At 42.4% G+C, this 20341-nt stretch overlaps 1 protein-coding gene across 4 annotated transcripts in view; it reads left to right on the top strand.

Moving 5' to 3' along the window:
- ADCY9 (adenylate cyclase 9) overlaps window positions 1–20109 on the top strand; it is a 94538-nt gene extending 74429 nt beyond the window's left edge. For 3 of the 4 annotated variants that reach the window (XM_065684137.1, XM_065684136.1, XM_065684134.1), the window contains 3 exons: window positions 1135–1283; window positions 3283–3324; window positions 9477–20109. In XM_065684137.1, the coding sequence (XP_065540209.1) occupies window positions 1135–1283; window positions 3283–3324; window positions 9477–10665 (1380 nt within the window). In that variant the 3' untranslated portion in view covers window positions 10666–20109. The remainder of the gene's footprint in view (window positions 1–1134; window positions 1284–3282; window positions 3325–9476) is intronic. The other variant, XM_065684138.1, reaches the window with a different exon arrangement.
- The last annotated feature ends 232 nt before the right edge of the window (window positions 20110–20341 follow it).

Raw genomic sequence — 20341 nt, 5'->3', positions numbered from 1 at the left:
TTCTCTGCACTTCAGCTGTAAAAGAAATTTAAAATGAGAGAAAAAGTGAGAGAATGATCATTTGATACTGTAAACTGCCATATGTAGCTAGAACAGAAATCCATAATATGGTTGTGAAGTTTCTGTTCTAGTTTGGATGGTCGTGAATATTCTTGATAAAACCCAAATTTGCACATCAGCTTGAAAGTTTTGACCACTATAAGATTATATTGGAAAAATTAAGACATTTTGGGCAATATATCTGTCCTGCGCTTCCTTTTCTTTATCCAGTGAAGATGTGGAAAGGGAAAAGATTTTTGAGATGCAGCATTTGGAGCAGAAAATCTAAACCGCTTCTTTCAAATTGGCACAAGTGGGTGTGTTACCAGACATTAGTTTGACGATGACTGATCCCAGCCTTTTGTTACCAACACAGATTTTTTTCTTATTTGAATGCACCTGTTGCTGGCAGGTATGATAACAACCTTTAAGAAGTGTTTTTAAAAGTAGGCAGTTGGGTGAAGTATTCAGTTTGGGTTAATGTATTCCACATTTTCAATGCAGTGGAATTTTGACGTTTGGACAGGGCCTAAGTGCAGCAGCTGAGAGGAGGTTACCAACTGTTTACCTTCCTTTTTTTTTTTCTTTTTTATTCTTTATTTTTATCTTTTTCCTCTGTTTTGCTTTTCTTGCTCTCTCTTTTGCTTTCCTTGCTCTCTCTTTTGCTTTCCTTTTCCTTTCTCCTTTCCACTTTCTTTTCTTTCCTTCTTCTCTCTTTTCTTTCCTTCTTATCTCTTTTCTTTCTTTTTTTGATAAGAAGGTGCACTGAGCCTTTTGCAAAGGTAAACTGAAGGTATTGAAAGTTACTGAACTAATGGTTGTGTAATGCCGTAATATGAAACTCCATCTATAGAAAATTGTGATGAACTACCCGTGCTAAAAGTTTTCTTGCTCTTTGAAGGGAAGATCTCCATCTTTGGGTGCTGTGTCCTGATGCAGACACTGTGAGGGATTACTTGCCATGCATACAATACAACCAAAATCGGATCCTTCTCTTTCATATCACACGTTCTTTAATTTACACTGGCATTTATGTGCAGGAGGGCTCCAGTCAGCAGAAGACGCTAACTCGTGCTCTTTCTCTCTCTGTTGCAGTACACCATGTTTATGTGTTGTGCGATTCTCATCACCATTGTGCAGTACTGTAACTTCTGCCAGCTTAGCTCCTGGATGCGATCTCTGCTGGCCACTGTAGTAGGAGCAGTGCTTCTCATTCTGCTCTACATCTCCTTGTGTCCAGACAGGTGAGCATCACACCTTAGCACTCATAGACTGTGTTTTGGATTAACAACCCTGTTTTTCTCCGGCAGTGGAGTGAGGGTCTAATGCATGGGATTTTAGCATCTGCCATGACTTTCTTCAGCCCCTCAAATTTAGTATTTGGGAAGAGTTCTTCATTTTTTATTTTTATATTTTTAAGGATTTCAGGACAATATCTGAGGAGCCCTTTTCCTGTCACCTGTTTTGAAATGACACTCTGTCCTCAACCAGTGTGTTTCCAGGGCACACATTCTTATCAGAGCCATAGGATTGCCTTTCACCATTTGTTTGAAAATCTGTTTTATTGTAAAGAAATCTCCAATACATCTGGTGGTACCAGAGAGCCCAGTTGTTCCCTCACTTCCCTCTGGATTTATTTTTGCCTTTAGGAAGCATGTATCTTTCTAATACCTCCTTTCTCAAGGAGTTTTCCACTGTGGAGGCAGGTGCTATGCTTTAACAGGATTCTAATACACTGTTTCCTTACTCACTTCCCTGCCTTTTCAGAGGATGCTGCAGGACAGTAACTGAAAAATCAAGTTAATGCAGTTTCTGTGCAATAACCTTAAAGCTTTTAAGTTTTTCCTCTGATTTTCTCCATAGGAGAGCTTGTTTGCAGTATTCTTTTTCTACTTTCTTGCCAAAAGATTCAAGGGAGTCCTTCCAAGCCATTCACTCCTATTGTCAGAATTTTATAATTGACTTGCACTTATCAGTGGCTTAAGAAATGTCACAGCCTTTGGCTCTCCTACCATAGTGTGGGCTTTGCAAAGACTTTTAATGCTAGATTATTCTAGTTCCTATCCCTTTTTCAGATGCCTGCTCAATCATATGGTGAAATACATGAAAAACCAGCAAACCAAAAAGAGTTTGCAGATACATGTTTTGTGTGAGTGTTCAGCTTTTAATCTGCTCTTCAAGTATCTTCAGTGGTCTCTTTAAATCTTGATGAGATTTGTATAAAAAAAGGGCAGGGAGAATAAAAGTCACCCTTTATTCACATCTGTAAGTTGGAATTGGCTATAAGGGTTATAGGAAGAAAGTTCTTCCTTGGGAAAAAAAATAAGTTGGAAGTAGAGCCAGTTGACAAATGGTTTCCTTGGTCATATTAGACTAAACCTGTGGTTTGAAGAGGAGTGACCATTAATGGGCATAGTACAGAAATCAGGGAATATATTGTTATTTCATCTTGAAAAAGTAAATATTTAAAATAACAGAGGTGTTCAACTGCAGGACTGACAAAATGATATCTAGAATTGATCATGAAGAGAAATAGTACAGGTTGAATGAATGAGATCCATAACTTTGGTTTGTTAGTAATAACTTTTTTGTTCCTCTCCTATCATTAGTCTGGATAATGGATTTTGACACAGTGGTAACTGGAGCTTTGTGAGCATCACAGGCAAATAAATCCATGCTGCAGATTTCTTTACTTTTTCCAAAAGTAACCAATATTAAGAGTTGTAATACATGATTGTGATAGAGAAATTGCAATACAAGTAAACACAAAAGTTGCTTGAACTACTGAATGATTTTCTGTAATGGCATTTTCAGAAATAGGCTCCATATTTGTTTAGGGAGGGGTTGTTGGGGTTTTTTTTTCTTTTAAATCTTTGTATTGTGTGGTCAGATAAGATGAAGCCATGAGTGAGTTTTAGAGTTCTGAAATTCCTTTTTCATGTTGCCAAGGTAAGATTGGATTGTTTAACACTTACTTGTACCAGGCATCAACTTGACTGCGTTACCATCTGTTACTCTTTAGGGATGTTTGTATCTCTGTGTGACTAGTTGCTTCTTCCAAGCAAAAAGTGCAGATAAGTCCCGTTCAAACAAAGTTTGTCTGAAGCTGATCAAGCATGCAATGCGATTACTGGTCCTACAGTCTACGTAATAGAAAAGCTTAAAATGATAACTGGAATTCTAGCAGGGTGCTTTGTTTATTGCTTCAACTTTCCTTCTGAAATCAATGCTTTTTTATTTCAGCTCCATGGAAACTTTTCATCTAGATTTGGCACAGAATTTTAGGTAAGCTTTATATTAAATTACCGTCTTTATGTTTAGGGATAGAAAAATTTCCAGTCAATTATATGTAACAAAACTTTGCTGCAGTAGTACACGTGGGAATTCAACAAATTGGTTGAGCAAATTGTGTTTAAGCTCCTTGTGTATGTAATTTCCTTTGCAGGGGACTTGGATATGAACAAAAATCATCAGAGAGCTGATGCTGCAGTCACTGAGTTATATAATGCTGTTTTCTTTCAAAATTTGATTTCTAGGAACTAGAACTATGGAGAAGCTATAAAATACCATCTGCTTTTGTAGTAGTAGCAGTTTTTAAAGCATTATCTTTACATCATGAGCTGTTTATTTTATTTCCTTGGTTGATTTGCACCATCCTGAAGTGTTCTGAGTTGGATGCTATCCACAGCTTGCCAGGTGAGAATTCCCTGTGGTAGAGGAGCTTCAGCTGAAAATGCTGTCTGTGAAGCCAGCTGCCTTCACTGGGATGAGCAACACTGGTGATGACAATCTGGGTGCTGTCTGCCCCCCTGAGCTCGCTTAGGCAGAATTGCAAGGCCTATCCTTGGGAGCAAATGAGATTTTAGCCCTCAGACTTCTAAACAAGCACACACCAATCATTTCTTGGGTTATTAATAGCCCCTTATAAGTACACATGTTTGAGATTTGCTCTGATTGTTTCAGTGTGGAATTTCTCCTGGTTTTATTGCAAGTTTTGCAGTACCATTTTCAAACTGGTTTTGTTGGTCTCTGCTATTAGGAAAGTAGTGTTTGCTAATTACAAGTTTGGGGGCAGTGATGGGGCAACGTTGTACTTGATGGAATTAACAACTCTGAATATGTTGAGTCAGTAATTAATCTAAACAAATGTGTTTTGAGGCGTGTGTCACTTTTACTGGGAGTATGTATCAAAACAAATACCTTTTAAAAAATGCCATCTACATGAATGCTGTGGTAGTTTAGAAAACATGTTTAGAAAGGTTTAGAAATGTTTTAGAAAACATTTGTTTAGAAAAGTTATCACAGAGAGGTGGTAACTGTGCTTTCACATTGGATATTTATTCACCCAGAAGTCAGCACTTACTACAGTGTTGGGGGTTTTGTTTGGTTGGTTTTAACATGGGTTTTCCTTTTTGTGTGGCTTTGATTCATGAAAGATAACTCAATTTTCATAACAGAATTCCAGTTCACTAAATCCAGAATGGGAAGTTAAAGCCAAAAGAACAGAGGTGGCTTGGGTTTTTTTTTTGTTTTGTTTTTGTTTTGTTTTGTTTTTGTTGGGGTTGGTTTTGTTTGTGGTTTTTTTAACTAAAACATTGAAGGGAATTTGCTGAAAAGGCAATGTACAAAATATTAAAGCGTCACTGATTATGTGGTGTACAATGTACAAAATATTAAAAGGTGATCACTGCAGTAATGTCTTAGGATTAGCCTGAGCTTGGCTCCATAGTGGTTTATTATGAGTTTGTGAAATCACCAAACCTTTTATGCTGCTCAGAACTACAAATATCTTGCCCAGCACTGACAACAGCTTAGTTAGCTCCTGTCCAGCTGCTGATCACTACTAAAAATGATAAATTCTGCCTTAACTAGTTGACAGCCCATCTTCTGTTCAGTGACTGTACATCATCATTTGTTAGAAATCTGTCAAAAAAAAAAAAAAAGAAAAAAGGTATCAAGCATTGTTTGCATGCAAATATTTTTGTTCCATAAATAATCATGTAACTTTCAACTCATGACAAGTAAAGGTAAGAATGGGTAAGAAACCAAACCAAGCAGCAGGTGTTGCTGCAAGCAGGCATGGAGCACGCTCTGCCTACTGTACAAATCCTAGCTTGCCAGCTAAAAGCCAAATAAGGCAGTGACCAAAATATCTCTCTCATTAAACACTTCTAAACTTCATTTTTAACTTTTTATTCTGAGAGATGTACTAGATTTGTATTTTGTCTGTCACTCCTTCAGTTGGGGGAAAAATGCGTGTCTATAGTGCACAAGTTAATACTTCACAGCCCTCACTGTTGTGTGTGTCAGCAGTGGTTTTGTCAGGTTGATTGGCCACTGTCTCTGTTGTAAAGCAGGAATTGTACCAGTTCAGTGTGATCTCTGTTAACAGTCCAGGCTCCACTGAACTGAACCAGCCCAAGTTTGTAAATTAACACAATCCTTTAAAGTGCAGGGAGTTAAAGAGAGAACTAAGAGTTAGTCCTATTCAATTTCTACCATTAATTTGCAAAAAGATTTGGCTTCTCTTTTCAGGGATCTTTTAAGTGCATTATTGTTTACCACAGTTCTAGTGTTGTGTGCAAACAGAATTTCCCCTTTCTCCTGGTGATGGAATAATAAAAGTTGAAACTCCCTTATCTTAACAAACTGGTTTGCTGTTGCTTTCTTACTGAAATAAATTAGGTTCCTTGCTCACTTCAGTCAGCCTACAAGTTTCTTCTGTGTTTCAAGAGGGCCAAACAGACATACTTGTTTTGCATGCCTTTAGTGAGGTTATTCCCTCTTCTTGATAAAGAATTGAGATAATAATTAATATTGTGTGGGAAGAAAGTTTTAGTGGTAATGAAGTCTTAGCACAAAGTTCAACTCTGGACTGTCCACACTGTGCTCAGTAAATCAAAATATGGAATTTGCCTTGTTTTTCAAACAGACGAGCTCTTTAGTCCCAAACTGATAAAACCATGAGCTTTGTCTTTTAAGCAGGAAATATTTCTTGTTCACATTAATTTCTTAGAGCAGGTAGAGTGTATTGTTTTCTAGTTTGTGACCACTCAAGGAGGAACAGTGATAGGCCACTTGAGGTGGGGTTTTTTATAGCCATCCATTACATATTCTTCATCAAAAGTAGCACTTTGATTTCCCTTTTTCACACTCTTCCACCACAGCGTTACTCTTTAAGATTTAGCAAGCATGCATCCTATTTAAATACAGCAAGATATCCAAATCCAAACATAGGTTACTGGCTCAGAAGCAGAATAGCTTTCCAAAAATCTTTGTAAGTGGAAAGCCATTATCTTTGTGAATTGTGATCAAGCCAAAGGAGATTCTATCTCCAGAGCTCTCACTTGTTCCATATTCAACACACAGCCTGGATGAAGATGCCAAGTTAATAGTTAGGTGTCTGTGCCAGGAAGCACTTCACCAGTTTGACTTAAAGGAACATTGTCGGCTTAAGATTTCAATTTGCATGATTTTTAAAATCCGTTTTCTGCTGCAGCGCCTCATAAAAAATAGATCTTAAAAAGATTTGGGGTGTGTGAGCCTTTCTGTTATAGGTATGTGCAGGGGTTCTTTTTTCTTCTTTTCATTGTGAAAGGTAGCTTCAGGTCACCTTTGCTAACTGACTGTGTACAGTGGTTTATAGTTCTGTAGGTCTTGAAACCTGGTTGCTGCAACATCCAGAAATTCTATTTCCAAATGAGTAAGATGTAATTGCTCTCTCCTTCAGGCTGGCATCTCATGGCTTTTTGTCCTAATGCTTGTAGCAGTCCCACTGTGATCAGAAATGCCTGCTCTGGAAAAGATACTGCACCTTCTTTTTTGAGATACTAACCCATTACCTTATTAATGAAATCAGGTCAGCTTACAAGTGAGGCACTCAATTCACGTGCAGATCTCTAAGGTTGTACACCCACATGGGAAATAAGGTCAGGTCAGCACTGGAGGAGATGACTGAGTGCTTGCAGATGCCAGTACTTCAGGAGTGGTGAATGAGAGGCAGCAGTTCCTTCTTTAAAAGGCAGATCTTGTGTTCAACACAAGCCACTTTTTGTAACAGAATTGGTGATGCTTGCCTAATTCATTTAAGAGGAATTCAAGTACTTTGAGGAACATTTTGTACAACAAACTGTAAATAAAAAGCTTTTAATGACTTAAATAAATCCCTGTGGCAGGGATGCTTGATGTTAGAGTAGATTATCTGGATCAGACTCATACTCTCAAAGGGGTAACATGTCCTTGCTCAGATCCTCTAGCAGCAGATCCCATCTCACAAGATACGGAAAATAAGTGTTCTGAAAAGAACCTGAATCATGCTGCTCAACCAAGATTCATTCCTCACCTTCTCCAGCCTTACTTATTTTCTGCGCTCTCTTACTTATCCTCTCCTCACTGTATTTTTATAAGCCCATCGAATGGGAGGATACTTTGCCACCTGCAAAATGGGTAGCAAGGATTGTATTTCGGGAATTGTTATGTGTTACATTCTAGTCACTAACAGCTTAGCCTTTGTCTTAGTCTCTGACTTGTCTTTCTAGGGAAAAAATCAATAGGTTCATAGCAAAGGTTTGGTTGAGAAAAGTAGTCGTCAGGGGGAAAGGAAGAAAAGGGAGGAGTCTTAGTATAGCAACGCACCAGCAAGTATGGGAACGTGATTGTAGGGATCTACTTGGTGAGTTAGGAGTAATCTCCTCCTTTCATTCTTCCCTTGTGTTTTTTTAATAGCAAGCCAATAAAATTAATCTGCTGGGAGAAGTATAGTCATGGTTGAAAGTGTATTTATGTGTATTTATGGAAGTATATTGGAAGTATATTTATGGTTGAAAACAAAAGGAGTACTTTCCAACAAAATATGCGGTCTTATCTTTAATCTGAAATTCAACCTGTAAGCTCTCTGGTGTAAATACTTATGGGAAACTTTTTCTCCTACAGGGTTACTTTGATAAAAGCTAATGAATATAAATGAAAACCATAGCACCTACAGATGTTTTTAGAGAATGTGCACATTCATCTGTTTCACAACTCTGCTATGGTTTTTCTTCATCCTGCTTGTTTTTTGTCAATCAAATATTGGAGAATGAACATTCAGAAAAGGAAACTGAGCCCATAATATAGCTCCATTGCTTAAGTGCCTGCTTCCATTTCAGAAGTGGAAATGTCCTGCGTGGGCATAAAGAAACAAATTGAACTTAGAAATGCTTTCATATGTTACAGAAACAAATTTACTTGTCTTCAGCTGCTGCTACAGTTGTGCTTTGAGTTTTAATCTCTTCTGCTAACATACCTTCATAAGAGAAATCCACGCAGACACTGAGAGACAGGTTGTCTTTCTGTGTGTCAAGGAGAAAGTTTGATGTGATGCCTTCCCTTATCAAACCATCTCTTTAATGCGAAGAATTTCAGCATGTGTCTGCTCATATCAAATCTTGAGCTTTGGCATAATTTTGTAGGAAACTTGCAGTGAGGTGACTCCAGGAATCACTTCATGCCAGTCTGTCTGGGTTCAGACTTAGCTTCTAGGATCACATAGGTGATGTCTCCTCAGATGAAATTTGTGACCGCATCTCTTCAGAAAGTTGAGCCGTAGACTGCAGATGTCTCGTTGTTAAGGGTGGTTTGGCACTGGAAGCACACTCCATCAGTGCTTCATGATCTCAACAGGCAGTTGACGAACTGTTGGAAGGATTTGAAAGCCTGTTCTGGAGCTATGTGAGACGTGGGGGTTTTTATTTTATTTTATTTTTTTTAATTTTGGCACTTTGAGAAACTTTCTGTCTCCACCGTAAAAAGCTTCAGTGATTATAATGTAGAAAAGGTGTCAACCCAGAGCTCTATATTCTTCACTTTCATGCAGTTCTCCATGAAGGGTTTTCTACTAGGTTATCTACTTCCCAAACCTTTGTGGTTAAACATTAAAGGCATACTGCAAAGGTCTTTGATGAGGAAACAAGAGAAAGGCGCTAGGAGTATAAAGCAGATGTTTCTGAATATTGGAGACAATACAAAGAGAGATAAATTCCACAAAATTTATGGACACCTGTCATATAAACATGCATGTGCACACATATCACTCATAATGCATACAGAGGCATTTTTAAATACGTATTTACTTGTGGTGCTTTTAGTTGTATATTTAGATATAATGATAACTGTTTCCTTGGTGACTGCTGCACAGGCCAGGCAATTTCTGTGTTGCTGAACCTGATGATAACCCTTTAAGGAAGTACTCGATGAGTTTAACAAAGAAATTAATTCTTTAGCATGCTTAACAGCAGATAAACTTATCAAAGCATATTTTATAATTTAGCATGTAATGTACACTGCCTATACTCCATTTTCTAGCAAAGAATTCCTTTGCTAGATAGGATGCGGAGCAGAAATGGCAATGCCCTAACTCTGCATTTTTAAACACACCTTTCATGTTCTTCTGCTTCTAGCTCCATAAAGAGTCCATGCAACAGTTCGGTGCCAAATGACATGAAGAGGCCAGCAGACCTGATCGGCCAAGAAGTGGTTTTGGTTTCCTTCCTTCTGCTCCTCCTGGTCTGGTTTCTGAATCGAGAGTTTGAGGTCAGTTACCGTCTCCACTACCACGGAGATGTGGAGGCTGACCTTCATCGCACCAAAATTCAGAGCATGAGGGATCAAGCAGACTGGTTGCTGAGGAACATTATTCCATACCACGTGGCTGAGCAGTTGAAGGTTTCCCAGAGCTATTCAAAAAACCATGACAGTGGCGGAGTAATCTTTGCAAGTATTGTGAACTTCAGCGAGTTCTATGAAGAGAACTACGAAGGAGGCAAAGAGTGCTACAGAGTTTTGAATGAATTGATTGGGGATTTTGATGAGCTGCTGAGCAAACCACATTACAGCAGCATTGAAAAAATCAAAACAATTGGGGCAACCTATATGGCTGCTTCAGGACTGAACACCTCTCAGTGTCAGGACAACAACCATCCCCACGGACATTTGCAGACCCTTTTTGAATTTGCCAAAGAAATGATGCGAGTGGTGGATGACTTCAACAACAACATGCTGTGGTTTAATTTTAAACTTCGGATTGGCTTTAACCACGGCCCCCTCACTGCTGGGGTCATTGGCACCACGAAGTTGTTGTATGACATATGGGGTGACACTGTGAACATTGCTAGCAGAATGGACACCACTGGCGTCGAGTGTCGTATACAGGTGAGTGAGGAGAGCTACCGCATCCTAAACAAGATGGGGTATGACTTTGACTATCGGGGGACAGTCAATGTGAAGGGGAAAGGTCAGATGAAGACCTACCTTTACCCAAAATGCATGGACAATGGGATTGTGCCACATCACCAGTTGTCTATATCTCCAGACATTCGGGTTCAAGTGGATGGCAGCATCGGGCGATCTCCAACGGATGAGATTGCCAACCTGGTGCCTTCTGTACAGAATTCTGATAAGGTAGCCCATGGCACAGATAACTCGGAAACCAAGGACATCCTTCCTTCTGCCAAGAAGCTCCAGAAAGAGACGGTGAAAGCAGAGGAGAGGTGCAGGTTTGGCAAAGCCACGGAGAAGACTGACTGCGAGGAAGCGGGAACTGAGGAGGTCAATGAACTGACAAAGCTAAATATCTCTAAGAGTGTATGATGCACTGTCAGAGCTGCATGAAGTGCTGTCAATAGAAACACAAAGACATTTGCAATTGGCAGTTTTCTTTTTCAAGAGAGACCTTCTGAACACCTGGGTTGTACGTTTGTTTCATTTCAGCGCCTGGTGCTGTGTGGATCACAGCTCTTTAGGGCTTGTTTTAACCATCTCTCTCCTCCATGCCCCAGATCACATCCCAAGCTCCCCAGCTCCCTGTGCAACCATCTTAAGCTGAGTAGAGGATATTAAGTGCCTTCAGATATACTCCATTGGACTCCCTGTCAAGGTACAGAGGCCCCAAGTGAAATCATAGCTTTGGGTATTTACCTAATTTTAGAGAAAAGAAAAGCTGTGGTTATATCATTTTTATTGTTGTTTCTCACAAAACACTTTTTTTGGCTAATGCAACTCCTTGGGTTTTTTATATCTCTCTGAACAATGTTTTACTGTTATCAGACCTTTTGTATGTAAACACACAGACAAATGTGCATGTATCTACCATATGAGACTGACATAAAGTGCCAGTAACATACGAGAAAAGAATGTCTTGGAGAGGGGGTGACACAATTTGACTTTGTGTTGGGCTGGAGGAGGAGTTCTGGAGTGGCTCAACATTTAGTTAGAGTAGGCTAAAAAACTGCTGTAGTTTTTCTTCTCCTTTACCAATGCTTTCTTCAACCTTAATGTGCCATTGTGTGCTTTGGATACACTTCTTTTCCATATAGCTAATGAGTTACTGATATGTGGGAATGGAATAAGGGTTTGGACATCACCAGCTCTGAGGACAGGTTTCCAGAAGCAGATGAGTGACCACGTGAGTGTTACAATTCATGTCTTAATCAAATGCAGTTTCATGTCAGTCAGTTAACTGGCTGAATTTGCAAAGGTCGGTGAAGTTGGTGTCCCTAAGCTGGTCTGATTTGAGAGAGAGAGAGAGAGAGAGAGGAAAGTGAAATGAATGTTTGGGGAATGCCTTTATTTATTTATTTATTTTATTCCTGTTTGGGTTGTTTGGGTTTTTTTTGTTTTGTTTTGTTTGGGTTTGATTTTTTTTTGTGTGTGTGTATGTGTGTATGTGTGTGGACGGGATCAGGACAGATGAATTGGTGATGGGTTTAATAAGAGTAATAAGATGGTGTTTCAGCCTCTTTGAACTACCAACCACACTGTGAGGATGTTACCTACGCAATATTTGTTTCAAAGCTGGTGAAACTTCCAAAGCCACCAAATGTGTTTGAGTATCCCAGCTTCCCTCTGTACTGAATCAATGGTGCTGCACAATATTTTTCAGGATTTCCCCCCCCCCCTGCACTGTGCTTTTGCAGCAGGGAATGGAACAGCATGCTCCCTGCGTGCCACTGAAAACAGGAGGAGGGAAAAGAGACCTTTGTAGTGAGCTGAGAAGCACAATAATTTCCCAGTCCTGCAGATGACTCTGTGCAGGTCCCTGGGACTGGAGACCTGCTAGAGCACAGGAACCTGCTTGTACGGAGGGACCTGCAGGACAGGGGCATTAGACTATACCAGTTTGCCCTCTGCATGCTTCCATCACCTCCTTCGCTTACATTTGATGCCCCTCTTTGGGTAATGTTAATTATTCAGCTATTCCAGTTCAGCCAACTCCTTGTGACACCAAATAAAATGAAAGAACTTTTATGCCCAAAGTAAGTTCATTAGTTGGGGAGGAGCTGGTGAGATGCAATGCTGTGCTGTCTGCAGATTGGTGTGGGGTTTAATTCTTTCTTTCCATCTGGACTAAAGTCAGAATATATTGATACTCCGTGTTATTCCCTATGTGATTTTTGGAGTTTGCGTAATAAATACGTACATTATGAAGTTCCTATTCAGCTCTTTGAGATCCATCTACATTACACAGTTAGCGTGGAGCCCTTGAAGCCTGTGTCAAATGTAAATCTGAGATTTCTCGGTCAGACTCTGCACACTGTTCTCACAAAAGCTGCAGTTTATGCATGTCTAAATTGTGCTCGATAGAAAAGCTATTTAAAATTAATCTGACTTGCTCAGTCTGCCAGCATACAAAACAAGCAAGAGATACTCCTTCCCATAACCTTTGCCACAGATGCTGTAGCCTGTGTGTGGGCTCTTCCTGATGAGCAACAATATAGGATTTTTATTAGTGCACAGTTTTACAGCAGCCTTCATTCTCTGTAGATTCAAACTAGCCCCCTTCCGCCCCCATCCCCATAGCGGGTTGCACTTCCAACTTTCAGGTAGTATAATTCTGCAAATACCTCTTGCATCTGAAGAATGTATTCTTGAAACCATTTTTAGGGTTCTTGTTTGAGTTACATGTGTGTCAGTATTCCTTTTCTTACAGTAGGAGTTAGCATGGTCCAGAATTGTTCACATGCTTTCTAGTGTTACATTAGTGTCTTAAAGTCATTCAAACCTTTCTCCCTTTGACTTCTTTCTCCTGGTTTTATAGATGACTCTGGCTAGCATTTCTCTCTCATTGATCTGCTGTTTGCCGTGGCAGAGTCCAGTTGAGATGTGCCAGCTTCTCTTGTGAGACACTGCACAATAACTAAACCTGCACCAGCAACAGCCCTGCATCCAGTGAGAGGTTTGCACCCTGTGATTAAACCTGAAGGGAGAAAGTACTGGAGTAGGGCCCTGCACCCAGAGCGCCTTCCTTCTCCTTAATGAAGCAATGCACTGCAGAATGCAAAGCCTCATCCTCCAGCCTATAAAGCAAATATCGCTCCTGTGCTGTTGTGGTATGGTGCCACGGGAGGATTGTTGGTTTTATGGTAATTGGAATACCAAAAAAAAAAATAGAAGGGCCTCTTTTTTGTTGGCACTGAGCAAATAAAGTGACTGAGGACAGGAGTATTAGTGGACTCTGAATTAAGGGCTGTTGTCTGCTCTGGGAACTGCCAGCTGCGTTACTCTGCTTTAACTCTGAAGCTGGGGAAAAAAGTCAGAAAAAGCTGAGTAATTGGTGGTCCCCCTGTTTGCTTATTGCCACCAGGAGATCAGCAAGTGTTCAACACCTGAGACTGCAGGTCTTCTTTCAGAGGTTTGAAATGTTCCCTTTAATGCAGTGTAGTAAGGAAATTGAGAAGCTCACAGCTTATGGTTTGGTGGATAGTGGGATCTTCCCAGGCACAAGGAACAAGGAGATGCCTATTTTCTGTTGTAAAACAGTGGGAGGTGAACCTTTCCACCTTCCCTTTCCACCTTTGAAGAGACGTCCCAATACTCGTCATTAAAATTGCCTCCAGAGTCAGTTTTGCCTTGTGTAGTACTGCATTCGTCTCTGCAGCCGTGACACGTGTGCGCTTGTGGGAGGCCATGAGCAAAGTTCATGTCATTAAAATCTCTTCTGTGCTTGTTGGGTTAGTGCCAGCACAGTTCAAACACCATGTAAGGGTTGAGGAGTTGGCCAGGCACCTGGAAGTGTATTCTGCAGGAACAGTCAGTGCATGGCTGCGTTTCCTGTTCACAGGGTGGTTTAATGGTGATGATTTTAAAATATCCAGAGAAAGGGGGTCAGGAAGATTGCTGGATACTTGCTAGCCCCATGTTGCCTCCTGCCACAGCTCACTTATGGGAGCTGCTCTAGAGTGTAATGAGGAATATGCTGAATGTTTTCCTCAGTGTGGTCTTAATCTGCTGCTAACACATAAAACTGCTTGTTTTTCTTGCTGCTACTTCTGTGAAACAGATTTCTCATTCAAAAAAAACAAGTAAATGGCATTCACCTCGATTTACTTCTGGCATTTGTGATCTTGAGAACAGATTTGCTTGTTACTTCCCAAGGTTTGCGGCTGTTCCCCTTTCCTGGAGGTAACGCGAGTGCTGGCACTGCTGCTCCTGCCATGTCCTAATGCAGAGAGCCAGAGGTTTTCGATGTGACAAAAGGAGGTGGGGAGAGGGTGGACTCCCGAAGGGCTTCACCAAAACAAAGTGGATACTCCAGGGCTAAAACACAGAAAGGAGGTGCCCAGAGCAAAAATGAAAGGAGCTATAAACCAAACACTGTACCCATACTAGCTTTTAGGTAAAGGAGAGTTTATTCTTCACTGAAGAGCCAAGATTTATAGTATCTAGAATTTTGAAACTGCTCCTCTAACCTGTTTCTAGAACTGTAATTCTGAATGCAGCAAAAATGTTGCAAGGGAGCAGTTGTTAACTCCATGTTGTTACTTTGCAACACCATGAGAGGCTGCGAGCACCTGAGGTTGGGTATTGTGACCAGCTCTTTACAAAGCAATCAGCTTTATGCCATCAACTGTGCAGCTTGGGCGAGGGAGGGGTTGGCTTGCCAAATTTAGAGACTGTGTTTGTTTTCTCCCTTCTTCCCTGCTGTGGTTTGGTTTGCTCGGTCTAGGTGGGATGCTCGAGTGGTTCTTGCCTCCCTGCCGCTCACCTTTGCTAAACTGTGTCTTCTGCATTGCACAGCAGCCTTTCAACTCTGCTGCTGGCAGGTCAGGGCATCAGATACTGCTTTTGCTGTTGTTTGCCTCTCTTGTTTCCTGATACAATTGGGAAGAGCATGTTCGCTTTGATGCCTTTTTGGTCACAGTTCTCCTTGTGTTTGTTAAGTCATTTGTTCTCCTTGTGTTGTTAAGCTGCTTGGCAGAAGATGCAGAAGAGCAGCAGGCATATCCCAATAGTTAAGCTTAAGAATTCTGTGAAAAATTTCATTTTTCATCACACCAGAAGTGGAAAAGAAGTTTTATTACCCTGAGTTTTAGCAAATGTGCAAAAGCAGAAGAGGGCAAGGAATAAACTCCAGTGTCTGCTGTCAGTGTTGTGATTTGCTGAAGCAGCATTCCTTAAAGTCCTGCTTCAGTTAAATGTTACAGAACTGCTACAAATGCAGTAGTTATTGATATGACTATCCCAGTTACTGAAAAAGTCACAGGGGTGGTTTGACTGTAAATATAGAATGATATTCATGTGAGGAGAGACACAGTTGAGGTGGAGGTGCAGGGATCCCACAGTGCTGCGGTGCTTACATCTCGATGCACAGGCAGCTGTGAAAACCCGGTGGGGGTCTTGGAGTAACCCTGAGATTTGGCAAGCTGCATGTGGAACACCACTTTGGGCAGGAAAGTCGTCTGTTCCAATGGGGTTTTTCCTTTTGATTTCTCTATACAGGCTGTATCAGTTCTTTTTTTCGATTTGTAAGAGAGCAGCATTGAAGGGAAGAACTTGAATTACTGCTTGCTGTTGCTGAGCCTGGTCTCTGCTGGTGGTGGTGGTATGATTGTGTGAAGCCCTGTCAAGAAGCTGGGCCTCTTTCTGCTGAATTATACCCAAAATGTAAGGGAAACTGGAGAGGTGGAAGACAAGGGTCAGCAGCAATGCAGCAGGAGGGCTGTCAGGTGCAGAGTGATGGTGAATACTTCTGGAAAGAAGCTGTCAGCTTCTCCCCTCTTGGCCTTCCCATGGTTTGTTCTGTTCTCTCCCTTTTGTCTGGCTCACTGCAACAATGTGTGTTTTAATGTCCAGAAGTTGCGGTGTTCACTGACTCTGAAGAGCTGCAGAGAAGACTGGGGCTGGGAACAGTTACTAAGATTTTAAGTTTCAGCTCTAACCAGTGGTGCCCTGACCAGTTTGTCATTGACGAGGAGCAGCATTATGTGTGTCCCACTTTGAGCATTGGTTCTCAAATCATCTTTTGGATGACGCAAAAAAAAACTAGTAACTTTCTCAAGTTTTTCCTTCTTTTCCTCCTTCAGCCACACGTCTTCACTTGTTTCTAGCTTCATGCACTGGCTAAGTATTAGTTTACAGTTGAAAGATGGTTTGTATTAATTCATTATTGAAGGATTTAAGCTCAGGGCAGCAAAGAATGCAGCATATGGTACATCTGCAGGTGTGCCCTGAGGGAAGGCACCTCTTTAGTGACTTTGAAACTTTGCCTTTGAGTGAGACCAGAGCCGTTTGTCATTTACTTCTAGTATCATCTGCATAACTCCATCTCTCTGCTGCTCCTAGAAATTGTTGGGGGGTGGGGGAGGGCTGCAGTATTGTAGAATCATAGAATAATTAGGGTTGGAAACAAGCTTAAGATCATCCAGTTGCAACCCCTCTGCCATGACCAGGGATGCCTCACACTAGACCATGTCCCCCAAGACCCTGTCCAGCCTGGCTTTGGATGCAGTGGTCTGCTCCATGTCACTGCATGAACCAGGATTTGCTCACCATGCAGGTACCAGCACAGTCCCACTGACACCGTCTAATGTTTCTCTTCATATGTAGCAGTTCCAGAGTGCAGTTCTGGAGTTGCCAGAGTAACCCTCTCCCGTTTAATTTCTTTTAGTTTTTGGAGATCATGTTAAGAGAAAAAGAGAGAGATGCTGAGACAGAGACTTGCTATACCCTACTGCGAGTACAGCTTTAAACTTCCAAAGTAATAAACTCTTTAAAGCCAAGAGCCTTAACAACCCCAAACATCTGCTGAGAGACAAAACCCAGTTTTGATCTTGTGCTGAGAATCTGCTCAATGGCGGCTGTCTCCTCTGTGCGAGGAGGCAGTGGCCGTATCCAAAGATGATAAGGACCTTGGCCCCTCTCACTGAATTACCCAGGAGCAGGTAGAGAGGCTCCCCCTTTGCTCTCAGGAAAGTCACCTCTCTCCCCTAGGGCTGGCATGGTGGCTTTTTATATTGCATTGCTTGGGAAAGCTCCTTTCCATGAAACAGTGTTTTTAACTGGGCATAACACGAGCTCTTTGCTGGTGGCAGGGGCTGGATTCCTCTTTTCCCACACCCAGGCTCTTTCAGTCCTGCGGTATTGAGATGGAGAAAGCAGGGATGGAGATGATGGGAAAGCTGGGTGAGTTGGGAAGGAGCTAGCCACTGAGGAGCTGCCATGTCAGTCGTACAACAGCACCAGGCAGCAAAGGGATCCGAGTCCTGCTGAGCTGGTGAGGTGCATGAGGTCTGGGAGCTCTGCTTTGGGAGCAGCATCCTGATGCCCTGCTCGGCTGAGCCACTTTCCGGTCAGCCTGGTAGCAGTTGGATGCCTTTGTCATTACGTCTTCCCTCCCAGTCTCTTGGTTGTGTTTTGTGTTTCAACATCAGCAAATCTCAGCTGGGTATTAAAACTGTGCACCAGGTATCGTGCGTGTCTAACCATGGCCGGGCCACGTGGATGGTTTGGCTCAGGTCTGGGTCTGTCCCATTGTGGTTTATACAGCATCACACCAGCGCCTGACCCTAATGAGCAGTCACTGTATGTCGAGCTGCAGTACCCAGTCACCTGTAAGAAACTCTTCTGGAAGCAAGAAGCTCAATCCAGGGCTTGCTTTGGTTTTCTAGGGGCTGTCAGCTGGGCAGCAGCATGGGGCCGGAACTCCTGACCACCCCCTGCTTGCTTTCAAAGCTACCTCCCCAGTATCACCCAAAGCTTCAGCACTGCCTGGCCTTGCATAAGCACATGGAGATGGTGTAGAAAGTGTTAACTGAGAACGTGATTTAAGTGCTACTGAATTATGAATTGAACATTAATTGAGAGCAGTTCCCAGTTAAAAGGACAAAAAAGCAAATTAAACCATTTTGAAGTCTCCGGGTTAGCCGGAGGTGTTCTCCTCTCTGTTTTCCTTCTCTCCCACCCCAGTGAAGCCTGTGTCCCCTTGCCTTGTCCCATCCCTACCTGCAAAAGGAGAGACCCACCCTGTTTACACGCACTGCTGGGGGACGTGGCAGCTTCTGCTGGGGCTTTGCTGGGGATGTGGCTTCCTCACAGCGGCTTCCCTGTAAATACTCTGCCTCCGCTTTGTTGACAAAACCGAAATGGGAAAAAGTTGTATCTGTGAAATACTAAGCTATAAATGTACATAGATAACTGCGTATTATCTCTGGCTCCTTCCTACAGCTCTGTAATCAATTGTATATTAAACTGGTTTACTGTATGGCAGATCATTTCACGCTATCGTAGCTGTAGAAAAGCTGAGAACGTAATTCACAATACACTATGTCAACCTGAAATTGGTTTGCTTTCTTATTTTTGCTCCAGCACGACTTCAAACGCAGCCCTGGGCCGTTTGCACGTTGTGTCAAAGAATAGTTGTTGGAAGAGAAGTTTTTTTCAGGCCTTTGCTTTGGGTCTGGCTTTTTCCAGTGTTTCTTTGATAAATGATGAAAGCACAGAGTTAAATTATGGTGAGGTGCATATTTAGAAGGCATTTCAAACGCAAAAGGAGTTTGCCACATAGACTTGCTGCACTTTGATGTGTTGGTTGGCAGCAAATGACCTTTGTGTTTCCAGTGCTGGTGGGGAATCCTTCCAAAATTAGGAAAGAGCTGACTCCTTCCTAATTTTTCCTCATTTTAATACTGTTCTGAACGGCTGGGAAGGGGCTGGGCTACAGCACGGCCAGCAACTCCTTTGCAGCCATCATGTGGTCACTGCTGGCCATGGCGGGAGGTCTCAGCAGGAGCTTTTCCACATGGGGACCTTGCATTGGCCAGAACTGGGGGAGAGTTTTTAAACAGTTGTTTTTCTCTTTAGCGGAGAGCGCTGATGGTTGGTTCTGGAGTAGCAGTGCCTTGCTGGGGTTCTCTCAATCCACTTGGAAAGTGGGGGTGAGGCACTGTTGTTCTGGAGTATGAGCCCACAGGACAAGAAATGACTGACCAGGAGCAGCTGTCCAAGAAGAGGAGCCATTACGCTTCCAAAATCAGGATCTGTCCATGCGGAAGAGCTGAAGGTGTTGGACGGCTGTGGGCGGCCCAGCACAGTCTGTCTGCCTCCCACACATCCCTGCCTCCCTCGGGGTCTCTCTTAAGCATCCCACTGTGTGTTCATTGGCCTTCACTGGGGGAGGGGGGGAATAACCTAGTGAAGCCCTGAGCCCTTAAAAGTCAGGATTCGACCTGGAGTTTGCAGTTACCTCGGGATCTGCGCCCAGCACTTCGCTCCCTCCTCCCACTGAGACCAGTGACCTGCTGCTATAGGTGGCTACTGCCACCTCCTGCAGCTCCAGCCCTTCTCATCGTGCGTGCTGGTGATGGGGCTGTGCAGCAGGATGCTCATGTGCAGGTGTCCAAGCTTCCCCTTCCCTTGTTTCCCCCGCAGCTGCAGCAGACCAAGAGCTTTGTCCTCCTGGAATCACGGAGCCATGGAGTCTGGTTTCTCTGAGGGTGCCAGTTTATTGTTTTCCCCCTTATTTTAAATAGGTTTGGGGTTTTCCACCACCATGGTAAGTACCGGCGCACATGTGTGAGACATGTGTGGTGCGATTTTCTCTGCAGCAAGTGGTTGCACTGTGTTCCTTGATGCCAACCCCCATTTCCAATGACCATAGGTGTGTGTAAGCCATGCTCGAGTGTTCCTGGGTGTTCGCCTTTGGTTGTAGGCAAAAATTGTTCTGATGTTACCCCGACGGGTTCCTGTTGTAGATCGTGGTGATTGTTAACTGCCAAGGGATATTTTTTAATAAATCTTATCAAAGCATTTCAAATAAAATCGGTCTGCCCATTTTCCTTTGCAGATCCGCGTTGGCTCCTCCCCAAGTCCCCCCACATTAGGGTTTCTGTGCTTTGGGTCATAGCCACAACAAACCCTGTACACCGACACTGGGTATGGTATGTTGAGAGATGCGTCCTGCAGTTGTTTAGTTTACATGGGGACTTTGGGTACAAGAAAAGCCCAAAGGTCTTTTAGGGACACATTTCACAGTGGTGCCCAAAAGGCCAAG

This window comes from Lathamus discolor, chromosome 6 (assembly GCF_037157495.1).
Source record: "Lathamus discolor isolate bLatDis1 chromosome 6, bLatDis1.hap1, whole genome shotgun sequence".
Taxonomy (NCBI): domain Eukaryota; kingdom Metazoa; phylum Chordata; class Aves; order Psittaciformes; family Psittacidae; genus Lathamus; species Lathamus discolor.
Note: the sequence above shows the minus strand (reverse complement) of the source record. Positions and strands in the feature narration are given on the sequence as shown.